This window comes from Pseudonaja textilis, chromosome 2 (genome assembly GCF_049901715.1).
Source record: "Pseudonaja textilis isolate UNSWEBS1 chromosome 2, rPseTex1.2, whole genome shotgun sequence".
Taxonomy (NCBI): Eukaryota; Metazoa; Chordata; class Lepidosauria; order Squamata; family Elapidae; genus Pseudonaja; species Pseudonaja textilis.
The window spans coordinates 54,324,866-54,338,213 of NC_141991.1; the positions used below are offsets into that span (position 1 = coordinate 54,324,866).

The 13,348-nt window shown below is 36.0% G+C and overlaps 1 protein-coding gene across 11 annotated transcripts in view; it reads left to right on the forward strand.

Moving 5' to 3' along the window:
* Window positions 1-13,348, forward strand: part of IQSEC1 (IQ motif and Sec7 domain ArfGEF 1) — a 321,447-nt gene that overhangs the window by 183,478 nt on the left and 124,621 nt on the right. Inside the window, exon 1 of one of the 11 annotated variants that reach the window (XM_087923918.1) lies at window positions 4,910-5,120. The exons of the other annotated variants lie outside the window; for them this stretch is intronic. Coding sequence (XP_087780044.1) covers window positions 5,053-5,120 — 68 coding nt within the window. The 5' untranslated portion in view covers window positions 4,910-5,052. Of the gene's footprint in view, window positions 1-4,909; window positions 5,121-13,348 lie in introns of those variants that run through there. 11 annotated transcript variants of the gene reach the window in all.

Sequence of the window (13,348 nt, forward strand, 5' to 3'; positions counted from 1 at the left end):
TCAGGAACTATTCCATCTCTGACCAATTTTCGAAAGTTAAGCCTGTAGAAAATCACTGACTTTATGGGATAAAATTACATAATATTCTACATCTAATTACCCCTATTCCAATTCCAATTGCTGGGACATTGCCAAGTATCATTTATTTTGAAGGAGAAGGAGATACAACTCCGTCTTACTTCACATACTTATTGTGTGACAAATAGAGCTCTTTGGATCAGGCAAGGATCATCTAGTCCAGAACAGTATCTTCTTCTTACAGCAGTACAGGGCAATTGTGATGATTCCAGGCGTCTGATTGGGATGCTTGCGAACATGAGCATTTGCAGTTGCATAATTTTACAATTCTTCCCTCAATCTGCTGCCAATATAGGACAAATCACTAGTAGCTGTTCTTTGTCTCTGTAAAAGTGTCCTGCTACGTAAAGTAGGTTTGGACTGCAACCTCTGCATGTCTAAAAAATATAGTAATGTAATGAAGTTTCTTGTATGAGAAACAAAATGTCGTCAAGGGGGAACAAATCCAGTTGCCTTTTAAAAAGCATTTTTGGGACAACCATGACCTGGGTAACTGAGAATATCCAAGGTTGTCATGAAGTTAGGATCTCCATCCCTGGCTAGCAGAAAAACTGTTGTCCCAATGTGTTATTAAAATCCAATATATACAACAGGACACATTTTATCTTTTTAGAGCGAGAAGACATTCAAAAAGAGAATCTAAGGGTGGAGTATTTTACATATATATGATCTCATTATCAGATCATTTCCAAATTTGAACTTTCAGTAATTTTCTTCCAACCAAAGTTTTAGGAGTTTATTAAATTTATTTTATCCAAGCGGTTAATGGAATCTGATGGATTTCCAAAGGTCCATAGGGATTTTTTGTTGTTGTTGATACAATTGTTGATGCTCCTATTGATATCCTGTCACTCTAAAGAATACAGAACTGACTTGGACAATTGACAGATATATTTAAGATATCTTTTCCTTTTTCCAGAATTCATGAAAGTTCTACATATTTATCCAAGGTAGGGACAATAAAACTAGATAGTATGATAGCTAGAATACAAGTGAAAGAAAACTGATTGAAGTTCTAATACATAATAAAATCTGTAGGTCTGTTAGAGATACAAGTCTAGCCCAATGAAAGAAGAAAACAACTAGTATTATACCACCACTGGGATGTTAAATTTTCAAAATTATGCTAATTAGGATTCCACAGAGTGGTTTCATAGCTTCTGCTAGCTAATGCACAGTGAGCTTTCTCATCCATGATGTAATGGTGGGCGAGTGGGTTGACTTTACTTGCATTGCTGAAGCTAGAAGTGGGAGTGTCCCCTCTTAGAGATGTGTCCTGCCAAGTGTGTATGGCACCTGCCATTAACTCGAAGACAGGATAGGATATAGCCATTAACATCTGAGAAATTCTGAAGACTGCTAGGGACAATAATCCAGAGATAGCAAGTTGTGAAGCTCTATTAGTAAATTTAAGCTCTAGAGATTAAAGGAGATTATTGCATGTTTACCAGCCTCCCCGATACACACAGCACCCTCCCTGCCTGAATGCTTTAAAGTTGTGTGAGATCCTGACTCTCAGCCTACTCCTAAGCTAAGCATAAAAACAGTTTCCACGGTTTACTCATGATGAGTTGCTATCCAGAATCATATGAATGATTACAACTATCTTCCCTTTGTTCCAGGGAGATTACACTTGCCACAAGCTTCTAACAGTGATTTCCCCCACAAAGTTGTGTTGCTAGCTAGCAAAAGTCATCAAGGGCATGTAGCTTACAGGAAGTGTCGACAGATCACGCCATTGATGGAGTTCTCTGAGGTGACATCCCTTGGCAGGGAGGTAGGACCAGTTCAGTTATCCCATCCCCACCTGCAGCATCTGATAAGACTATTAGAGTCCAGAGTGACTTTGGACCAGCCCAGTGTTGTACTGAGGGAAAAAAGAGGCACAAATATTAATTAATGTTCACCATTTTGAGTTTAGATAGGTAGGTTGATAGGTAGGATAATGCTATCTGTTTTGAAAGAAATAGTTATGAAACTTCTCCTTAAGTTGCTATTGCTAGACCCATTTTCAATAAAATTTTGCTAGACCCTTTTTAGTGAAGATCATTGAAAAATGATTAGCCAGCACCTCCAGAGTACACTGAAGGAGGCAGATTGTCTAGGTCCTATTCAATTGATATTGAGATATAATTTATCACACATATTGATGATCTTTAATAGGCTCAGAATGATGACAGAGCATCCATTGTGGCCTGCTTGAACTCTCAACAGCTTTCAGAATCATGAGTCATGGTATTGTTCAGCATAGGGGATTAGATGTGATTAGATGATAGGGGGGATGCATGATGCTTCAGTAGTTGTTCTTCTTTGTTTCAGTCTGGTTCCAGACAGTATTGATAGAAGGGAAGAGATTGAGACCCCTACTTTCTGGGTTTCCTCAGACATCTATCATACCTGGGTCCATGGAGCTGTTGGATGTGATCATTCATCAGCCATTATCAGTACACTGATGATATTCAATCCTACATCTTTATCTCAGGTCAAATGAAGTGATGTCATGAAGGTTCTCTCCTAGTGCCTGGAAGCTGAAGGAGTTTGGATGTGGAAGATCAGGTTTCAGGTCAGTCCTGGCCTGGATTTTAAGCCCCTCCCCATCAAGAAACATCTATCCATACAGAGCTAGTCTTGACTCTGAATTGACAAACATTGTGATCCACCTGGACTTACAGTTACTGCTCAAAGATGGCAGTCATAGCTAAGAGGGTCCATCTTGTATGTTAATTGCACTCATTCCTCAAGCCCTACTCACATTGGCTCATGCCTTGGTCAGTGAAAACCTTTTAGGTTTTAGATTAAAACAGGGGTGTCAAACTCAAGGCCCGGGGGCCGGATCCAGCCCATGAGGTGCTGAGATCTGGCCCACGAGGATGCCCTGGAAATAGCGAAGGACCAGCCTGCGGTGCCTCTGCCAGCAAAAACAGAGCTTGTGAGGGCCACATGTGGCCCCCAAGCTTTGTTTTCACTGCCAAAGGGTTGCAGGAGGCTGTCCCAGTAAAAAACAGAGCTCAGGAGCCTGTTTTCACTGGCAGAGCACTCAGGCCACCACAGGCACCCTCCCAACACAAGTGATGTCATGCTAGCCACACCTACCCTGGCGACACCCCCCCCGGCCCTCCCGAGGTCAAAAACAGCCCTGATGCGGCCCTCAATGAAATTGAGTTTGACACCCCTGGATTAAAACATGTTTTAATCAAAACAGAAAGAAAATATATCTTTAATACGTTGTTACATTGTCAATGTTACACTTTGTAACTGTCAGCTTGTTACTTTCATCACACAATAATAACACTCTGCTTATCAACTTTTCCTGCTTTTCTTCTTATAACTTTTTTTATGCATCAGGAAAAAAATACAAAGAGAACAATAATTTTATTAGGATCAACAAAATTGTCATAATGCAATGAGTAAAGTTTTGAATTCTTCACTACTTCAAACAACTTGAAGAAAAGAGGGATGTACAATAAATATAATGGAGGGGTAGGGACCAGAAGTCTGAAGTTGTTGGCTGTCTTACATATGTACCTGCTGCTCCTCTTTTATGAGATTTACACTAGCCAGATAGAGGAGTAGTAGAGTATGAATGGAGTAGGAAATTATTTGAATATCTAGGATAAAAAAGAATTACATTTGAGATATACTGTGCAATTAAAAGCCTGGAGTTTGCCAGACTCTATAACTTCAAATTGCAAAATCAAAAATTCAAAATGTTCATATTATTGAATATGTATATCAGAATTTATAAATAATTATCTAGGGTCTTGAAAACGATCATATTTTCATGAGTGCGATTGATATTATTTTTCTCTTTACAAACTAATTTACATGACAAGTTGTAATAGGGGGAAAAAAATTCACAGTATTCACAGAAAGCGCTGACCTTCTTCCAAGTATAAAGCTTTGTTTTTCAGAAAAACAAAACAAGGATTATAATATAAAGGCGTTCTTGTTCAAAAAATGGCTTGAATTTGGCTCTTTGTTTCTCAATACCACAGTATTACAAATACGTATCTTTGTTCCTACAATCCATAAGAATCTGGATGAGTTTTCTATTTCACTTTGCATGAAAAGTGTTCCATGAAATCCACAGGCATCAAGAACAGAAGGATCTCTTTTATTAGATTTCTAACTGTATGTAATGATGGCACAGGCAAAATAGTTCTTGAAAGAATGACTGTTCAGCAGTAAAGCAAAAGTTACCTATACTTTACATATACTATATATACTGTAATGTAACATATACATCACATATACTATCGATGCATAACAAGTACGCAATAATGCTTAAAGTGCAACATGTCTTTCATTATTTTAGATTGATAAAAATAAATCTAAAGATTGAATTATCATACAGGGTTTATCTCTACTTTGTTTTTTTCTTTTCATATAAGCTTTTCCTTTTGAGTAGCTTTTCAATAACAGACTGCTCTTTCTGACTGCTGTGTTTTATAGTATGGGGAGTGTAGACAGTCATTCCTCTAATATGTGTTCATATCCAGCATTGGAATATTACTCATATTTTTTCTGGAACAGAACTTCATTACATTAGGCAAAAGTGTTGGGGTATTTATACTATTGCCTTCACATGAATTAATTGTGTTTCCTATTCCTCAAACAGTTGTGGTTCTAGCTAATAATGTTCTGGAACCATAGAAATAAATAACCAATAAGTTACTTTCTTAGTCATCTGTACCAAGGATTTGTTACTTTCCAAACAGAGCTGGATTTGCTAGTTAGTGAATAATGTAAATACTGAAGAAGGCAGTAATTTGAGATCTCAAATGGGAAAACTGGCTTCCCTCAGTGAGTTGCAGAGTTTAAGCCAGCAGACATTAGGGAATCATTGTGAGATCATGAATCAGAGCTTGCCTGTCTCCTGAAAGTTGGCTAACTTTTGCTCTGCAACTGCTAAATGTGCTACTTTATTAGGTTCTTCAGAACAAGTGTGCTTTTTGCAACACTTCTGAGGTGGTCATGACGGGAGATGGCAGTGTCATGTGGAATCTAATGTGGAAATACTGCATTTCAGTCAGGACAATCAGGTACTGTTTGAAATTTACAGCCCATCCTGTGGGCTCAGTCTGTTTGTCTAGGGGAATGTTCCATTCGGTTGGCTTTCCATACAATACAGCAAATGCTGACTGAAGAAGAGTATTATTATTTTCCTTCAGTTGTGCTGGGGGTCAAATTGTGTTTTAGCCCTAAAAGTTTAACTCCTTTGTATAGATAGTACTTATTATATATGCGACATATATTCCACCTTTGCTTTTGTTTACAGGCACAGCAAGTGAACTTTGTAGGATATAAACAGGGGTAACTTAATCTATTCCTTGGATAGTATTGTCAGTGACTTACTTGATGCTCTATATGTTTTTTTAAAAGGCTATCCATTTCAGTACAGCAGACCGTGGCTGCTGTGCAACAATCCTTTCCTTTTTCTTCTTCTGACCTGTTTGTTACATTGAATGTTTTTCGAAGCTGTGATGCTGTAACTTTGAAAGAAGCTGATGTGAGAAAGTCTACCATTAAGGAAGTACTTGAACTGGCTTAGGGAGTTTCTTCCTTATTTATTTCACGCTATGATTTCTTTTAAGCCGTGGCATATGTTTTGCAGGGATTTTTGTAGCCGACACTCTCAAGGAAATACATGGTCTAAGTAATCACTGTATTTCACACTGTAATTATTAACTGTGGTAAAGAAATACTTTAGTCTGGTTATTTGCATGACATTTATTTCACATTTGTTTAAACACGTAAGAGGCTTTAAGATTTCACTTTCAATCCTAGGGGGGGGGGGAAATCTGTTGTAGCTGTAGATCTCAAGGGGTCCAAAGGATTACTTAATATATAAAGTAGGATTGATTTCTTGAGCTTTCCATAAATGTAAAGCATAGTTTGGGTCAGGATTAGGGGCACTACTAGAATGACTATGGAATAGTGAAATAGTTTCCATTATCTTATTAAGCATATTAACTCTGACCTTCAGGACATAAAAAATATACTCTTAAATATATGCACAAAAAATAAGCAGCAAGACGGAAGCAGTGAGTCATGTACAAACAAGTAAAAGCGCTGCAGATTTAAAGAGGATTGGTATTTGTTTATATAGCTGGCAAATAACTATTTCTATCTTTGCTACAGAAAAGAAATATAAACTTCAGGACTAAATTTAGATTTACCATGTTTTCCAATATGGTCATGTTTTAGCTTTGCCCCTATTGTTGCATTCCGAACTAATAATCTTGATACAGATCATGAAATTTTAGTTAGAAGTCAGGTGCGTACTGTGAAGCAGCACTGAAATTAGCTTTTCCTTAGACAAATATATTCAGCATTTGCCCATGTGATAAGAATTACAGACCCTTAAAGCAGTTTTGTTAATTTTCTACTTTTCTGAAAGAAAATATAAGATAAAATCATAGATAGGCTACCAATAGTCTGCACATGATATCTAACTCCCTTTCTTCTTGCCACTTTCATAAATCTCAGCCTATTGGATCCCTGAACTACTCACCCACAATACCCAGCCTTGGGGTAAGCTGCTCCCACATTGGTGCCCCCTTCTCTTCCATTCTGTTTCCCTCCCTCCCTTTCTTTCTTTCCTTCCTTCCTTCCTTGCTTGCTTCTTTCCTCCTTCCTTCACATCAAAAAGCTTTGAAATTTTGTTTTTAGGTCTAATCAAAACAAATTATCCCAGAAATTAGCTAGTATAGTCAGTTTAGTACTAGAGATACACATCCCTTTCTGGCTGAATTCAGTTCAAGAGTTTTAAATATGTTGAGTATTTAAATCATGTCAGGGTGTCATAATTTCCAGATTATCATATTTCCAAAAAGGATACAACTTGATAATTAACTGTCCCTTGCTGCAACCATTTTCATTTTCAGCAATGCCTTTTCTGTGTCGATGGACCCAAACTTTCATGAAGTAGAAGTATTATCAGTTACAGGAAAAAGTATACTGTGGTACAAGTGAAATTCCTTCATCTCTTCTTGTATGTAAGAGAATCCATTTTTGTCATCTGAAATGTAGTGTTCATAGTAGAACAGAATTATTTTAGATTATTTAAATTAGACTAAATTATAGCGAAATACTGTGGACATAATATATTTAGATTTCAGCAAGGCATTCGACAAAGTAGACCACAACCTACTTCTTGGTAAGTTAGAAAAAAGTGGAATAGATAGCACCACCACTAGATGGACTCACAACTGGCTGGCAAACTGTACTCAACGAGTAGTCCTTAATGGGTCTAAGTCTACATGGAGGGAAGTAAGCAGTGGAGTGCCACAAGGTTCTGTCTTAGGCCCAGTACTCTTCAATATCTTCATTAATGACTTAGATGAGAGAACAGAAGAGAAATTTACTAAATTTGCAGATGATACTAAGCTGGCAGTAATAGCTTACACCCAAGAAGATAGGTTCAAGATCCAAATGGATCTTGACAGACTAGAATACTGCACCGTATCTAACAAAATGAAATTTAATGTAGAAAAAAGTCCTACACTTAGGCAAGAAAACCCAAAAGTACACATATAGACTGGGTGAAACCAGGCTCAGTAGCAGTAACTGTGAGAGGGATCTTGGAGTCTTAGTGGACATCTAGCTAAATATGAGGCAACAATGCAGCACAGCCAAAAAAGCTAATGCCATCCTAAATTGCATTTACAGAGAGATACAATCGAGATCAAGTGAGGTACTAATGCCACTCTATAAAGCCTTAGTAAGACCACACCTAGAGTACTGCATCCAGTTTTGGTCAACACATTATAAAAAAGATGTTGAGACTCTAGAAAAAGTACAGAGAAGAGCAACCAGGATGATTAGGGCACTGTTTTAGTTTAGTTTATTGTCATTGCACCTCGTACAACGAAATCAAACACCATCTTCAGTGCACATCATGACCATGACCATGAAAATAAACACAAACATACATCCTTCACCCTTCATACATTGAACCGAAAACCCCCGATACCACACCAACACTGCACTATACAGCAGAATTCAAAAGAGCTACTGCCCTGGGATAGACTGGAGACTAAAACATATGAAGAATGGTTACAGGAACTGGGCCTGGCTAGTCTAGTGAAGAGAAGGACCAGGGGAGACATGATAGCAGTCTCCCTATATTTGAGGGGCTGCCACAGAGAGGAAGGGGTCAAGCTATTTTCTAAAGCACCTGTAGGCCAGACAAGGAATAATGGATGGAAACTGAACAAGGAGAGATTTAACCTAGAAATAAGGAAAAACTTTCTGACAGTGAGATCAACCAACCAATGGAACAGCTTGCCCTCGGAAGTTGTGGGAGCGTCATCAGTTGAGACTTTCAAGAAGAGATTGGACTCCCATTTGTCAGAAATGGTATAGGGTCTCCCGCTTGGGTGGGGGTGGTGGACTAGGTAACCTACAAGGTCCCTTCCAACTTTGATTATCTGTTATCTGTAATGATATACTTGTTTGCCTAATCATATTATTCCAAGTCTCCTTGCCTTGGAGGCTTTCCTGGCTTCATTTAACTGACTCCATCCTACTGATTATTTCAATTATATTGGAGCTCTTCATGTGTCTCAGGAAGCACCAGATTCTGTTCAAAATAATTAATCAATGTATTTAATAAATTTCAGTTAGTCCTTCTGTTTACCTATCACATGCTTGCCAACTAACATTTTATTTTTCATTCCACTGATAAGGATAATGACTTGAAAAATCCCTTTCACTTATTGCAGTAAAATAATCAAATTATTGTTTTAAATTATTTTCTTACACTAGATTAGTTAATGATTAAAATCTCTGTGTGTCTGCCTGATCTCTGTGTGTCTTTAAAATGTCGAAAGAACTAGTTGGTTTTCAAATGGAATGAATTTAGTATCCGGAGATATTTATTTTAACCTTAGAGTTTTGATTTTGAAGATTACTGTTATGCAGAAAATGATGTGACTACATTAAATGCTTCAAATTTAAAAAATAAAATTCTTCATGGAATTTATGTTGTATGTCCTTGTGGTGCTAGCATTTCAGATCTACAGAATCATGCCAGTACAAAAACAATAGTAAACACTGCCAGGAAAGGGATAAAATCAATTAGATATTGCATTACCAATGTTTTTAATAGTAAAGCCTGAAGTAGTTTGTTCCCAAATTTGGTTTAGTGGTTGGAAAAGTAGACTGGAACGTTCTTAGTCAACATATTCACTACCCGCAGGGAATAAATTGCAGGGTTTACAAGAGAGTAATGCATAGCTTTATGCTTGCATCTTAAAGTTCAATTTTCAAGGAAGGAAAGAAAAGATTTGATGGTTTGCTTTCAAAGCTTCACACATCTGGAAAAAGTAAAACATTGTTCTTTCATTGTGCGATGTCATAGTACTTTCATCATGTACAGACTATTTCCATCTTGTTTCAATGAGCCTTCTTTTAATTACTGTGCTTCATTTCTGTTGCAAACAATATAATAGCATCTTTCTAAATAGTACTGCATTCAAATTTTACTGATAATAGAGAATATTTAAATAGAATAACAGAGTTGGAAGAGACCTTGGAGGTCTACTAGTCCAACCTCCTGCTTAGGCAGGAACCCTATACCATTTCAGACAAATGGTTATCCAACTTTCTTCTTAAAAACTTCCAGTGTTGGAGCATTTACAACTTCTGGAGGCAAGTTGTTTCACTGATTAATTGTTCTAACTGTCAGGAAATTTGTCCTTGGTTCTAGAGTCCTGCCCTCAGGTACTTTGGAGAATAGCTTGACTCCCTCTTCTTTGTGGCAGCTCTTGATATCTTGGAACACTGCTATCATGTCATCCTTAGTCCTTCTTTTCATCATACCCAATTCCATCAACCATTCTTTATATGTTTTAGCTTCCAGTCGCTTAATCATCTTTGTTGCTCTTCTCTGCCCTCTTTCTAGAGTCTCAATGTCTTTTTTATATAGTGGCAACCAAAACTGGACCAAAAATTTGTTGCTCAGAGTTGAGCTGTGGGGTTCTTGGTGCTTCCTGAGCTTCATTGTTTTCTTGCAGACACTTCTGCAAATTATATATTATTAAAAATAAATCAGAAAACATAATTTGTATATCTCTATTGGAAACTGACCAATAGCACCGTGTTGAGTTTTAACATAAACTGGAATGGTATAATCCCATACTGAGTTCTGCATTTCTGTTTAGTATGTGTCAAATGTATCTTTAGGATACCTCTGTTTTTATAATCAAGTACAAAACCAAAAACATTGAGGCTGTGTTCATATGATCTGCTTAATTAGGTCAATGAAAGCAGTGTTGGCACTCTTGTCAGGAGCTGGAGCACAAAACAGCCCAATGGCATTTGGAGTTAAAATAACTTTCCCAGATTCCCCTGTGCTATGCAGATAGAAACAAAAAAATTAAGAGATTAATATATTATCCAGCAGCCAATTTACTTATAGTTCTATAACTGCCCTGCAAATCTTAGTTATTTTTTTTTAAAAAAAGTGAGGCCACAACCTTACAAAGGCTTTCCCCTCTCAGAGATAAACTAAAACAATGTCCAATGTCTTCATGTCCTATTGTGAGGTGGTCTTAGAACCGAATGCCAGGCTATTCCAATGCCTGCAAGAAATTGACTTGTGACGCATAGCACACCATGTGCCCCTAAATTAATCTGCTGTTACCTTATATGGTAGGAAACAATCAACCATAATGAATGTTACCAACCAAATAGCCTTAGTGCACAGTGGTGATGGCCCTGTTGATTTTTGTCTTAGGCAGCAAAAAAAACCAAACCCTTTTGTTCCAGCATTGATAGACTAATGAAGCATATTTTAACTGTTCTATTGCCATCAATAATATTTGAATTGTTTATTTTTGACCATGTTCAAATCTGATTGAACTCAGCATGGTATGCCAACGTATTTATGTTTAACTCAACTTTATTCCTGGATTCTCTGTGGTTTCTCAAACTTTTTAATGGATTCCAACAATTCCTTCAGTATGCTGAAGATCTGTACTTTCAGGCAGCTGAAACCAACATTATACTGTGTAACCCTAGATGTTGGAAACCTAATCTAGTTGGAGAAGTTACCAAAACAGTTTTATTATTTATTTACACCATGGTTTCACAAAATGTTTCTTAATATAGATGCAAAAGTACCAAGAGACTGGTAAAACCAGTTGCAGTACTGAGACAAGAGATATTTTCACGATATTTGTTGAGGTTCTCTATGGTATGAAACTTTGCTCACTTTACTGCTTCTTGTCCTCTTTTGCACTTCCAGAATACAAGGGTCAGTATTTATGCTGATACAAGACTGTTATATTTTTCAGCAATTACTTGATGAAACTAAACTGTACATACTGTATTGTTGGTGTTGATGACAATTACTTTTGCTGAAGTTAGTGTGATTCAAACAAGAATGTATGCAGATGTAATATGTTAGGCACCTTGATGAAGTGGCATTGTGATACTAATCTTGTTTTTGTCTTACTTCCAAAGCAAACTGAAATTTTTACCAGATATATTTTTTACAGAATTTAAATACATAAAGTTCAGTTTTTCTGCTACAAGGAAATAAATATGTCAATTTATAATAATCTTTATTCCCTTAAATACTTTTTATTCTCTTGTTTTTTTACAAACTTTGGAAATTTAGAACGTGTTTCTCTCTTGGCATTCTTAATAGGAATGTTTCACTATGTTTCCTTTTGTATTTCATTATGTATTCTGAAAATATACGTACCATGGATTATTGAATCCAAATAGTTTTGAAATAATTATAGTATGGTCTAATCCTTTAAAAATTCTGGCATGCAGATGCACCTTTAAATGACTTGTTTTATTCTGTCATATGGTGTTACTCTGTGATGCTTTTAACAATAGTTTGATCATCTAAGAAATGCTCTACATTTTTTAAAGAACATGTTTTTATAATTAATGAAAAAGTATGAATTCTTTCAAGTACTCTATATATACTTTGATATGGAAATGATATGGAAACTAGGAGGCAGTTTATGAGAAGCAAATTATATTCCCAAAGCCAGAATTAACACTGACATCCTAAATGTATATATTATAGAATATATTTATCTGTTTAAAATTAAAATTTAGTTGAATAAATGTATAAAGAATTTATTTTGTATGTTATCCAAAGACCTCCAGATTCGCTTTTGTTAGGAAACTTAACTTTAGTACATGTACTTTAATATACAAAGTAATTTTCATACCTAAATTAGTCAATATCTAGACACTCATGCTTATGAATATTACTCTGATAGTTATAAAGTTAATATAAACTTATATGGCAATGTATCATTGTGCTATAATTGTAGACTTTAAATAGTATTAATTTTACCATTTCTTGGGCCATATGGACAGTATATATATATGACTATTTTAGCACAAATGAGTTTAAAATATAAAGCAGTTTATCACTGCAGTCTTTCTTAAAGGACACATCTTACCATTTCAAACAACATTAAAAATGTTCTTAAGTCAAGTTGTGCTATTTCATAAAACTAATAAATTACAAATAATTTTCCTCAAGGTATTAGAATATTCAAAGGTTTGAATAAATAATGCTTGTTTCTCCAGTGAATTATATATCAAGGAATGTTGTGATGACATGCATTTTAAACCAATGCATTTCAGCTTTTGGAACACCTTGTACATTCACTTTAATTTTTATAACACTTTGATTTGTGTGTACCTCTTGAAAATGAAAATGAGCAAAACATATGACACAATCTCAAAGATAGCTTAAGGGTTTTTTTTTTCTTTATAGTATGGGTTTCTCTTTCTTTGAAGCACAGATCTTGCTAATAAAACAATTTGGACAACAAACACAGTCCAGCCATGGGTCAGGTAAAAAGTTCAAATCCCAGATGGTCTCTATCTGCATATAACCTATCTACCAGATGAGTCCCCATCATTATGTATTTTTCTCAGTGTAAAGCCAATTTGTTACAGTGGTCAAATATTTATGAGTCTTAAAACTCTCACTAGGATAAATTCAGTCTTGCTGAATACCATTTGGATAGATTTTCATATATGTGTGAAACTAAATGAGACAAAATTATAAGCATTCCTTTAAAATCTTGGAGTGTTTGAAGAACCATATTAATAAATAAGCACTCATAGCACAAAGCCTAGTGTTATATAACATTATGGAAAATCAGCTAAATTGAATGAAAGCCAACCTTATTATTCTATTTATCACATTTACTAAAAAGAGATGAGTATATTTTGTATGTAGAATCAAGTGGATGCGTGCAAGATGCAAAACTGTTCCTGGTTTATC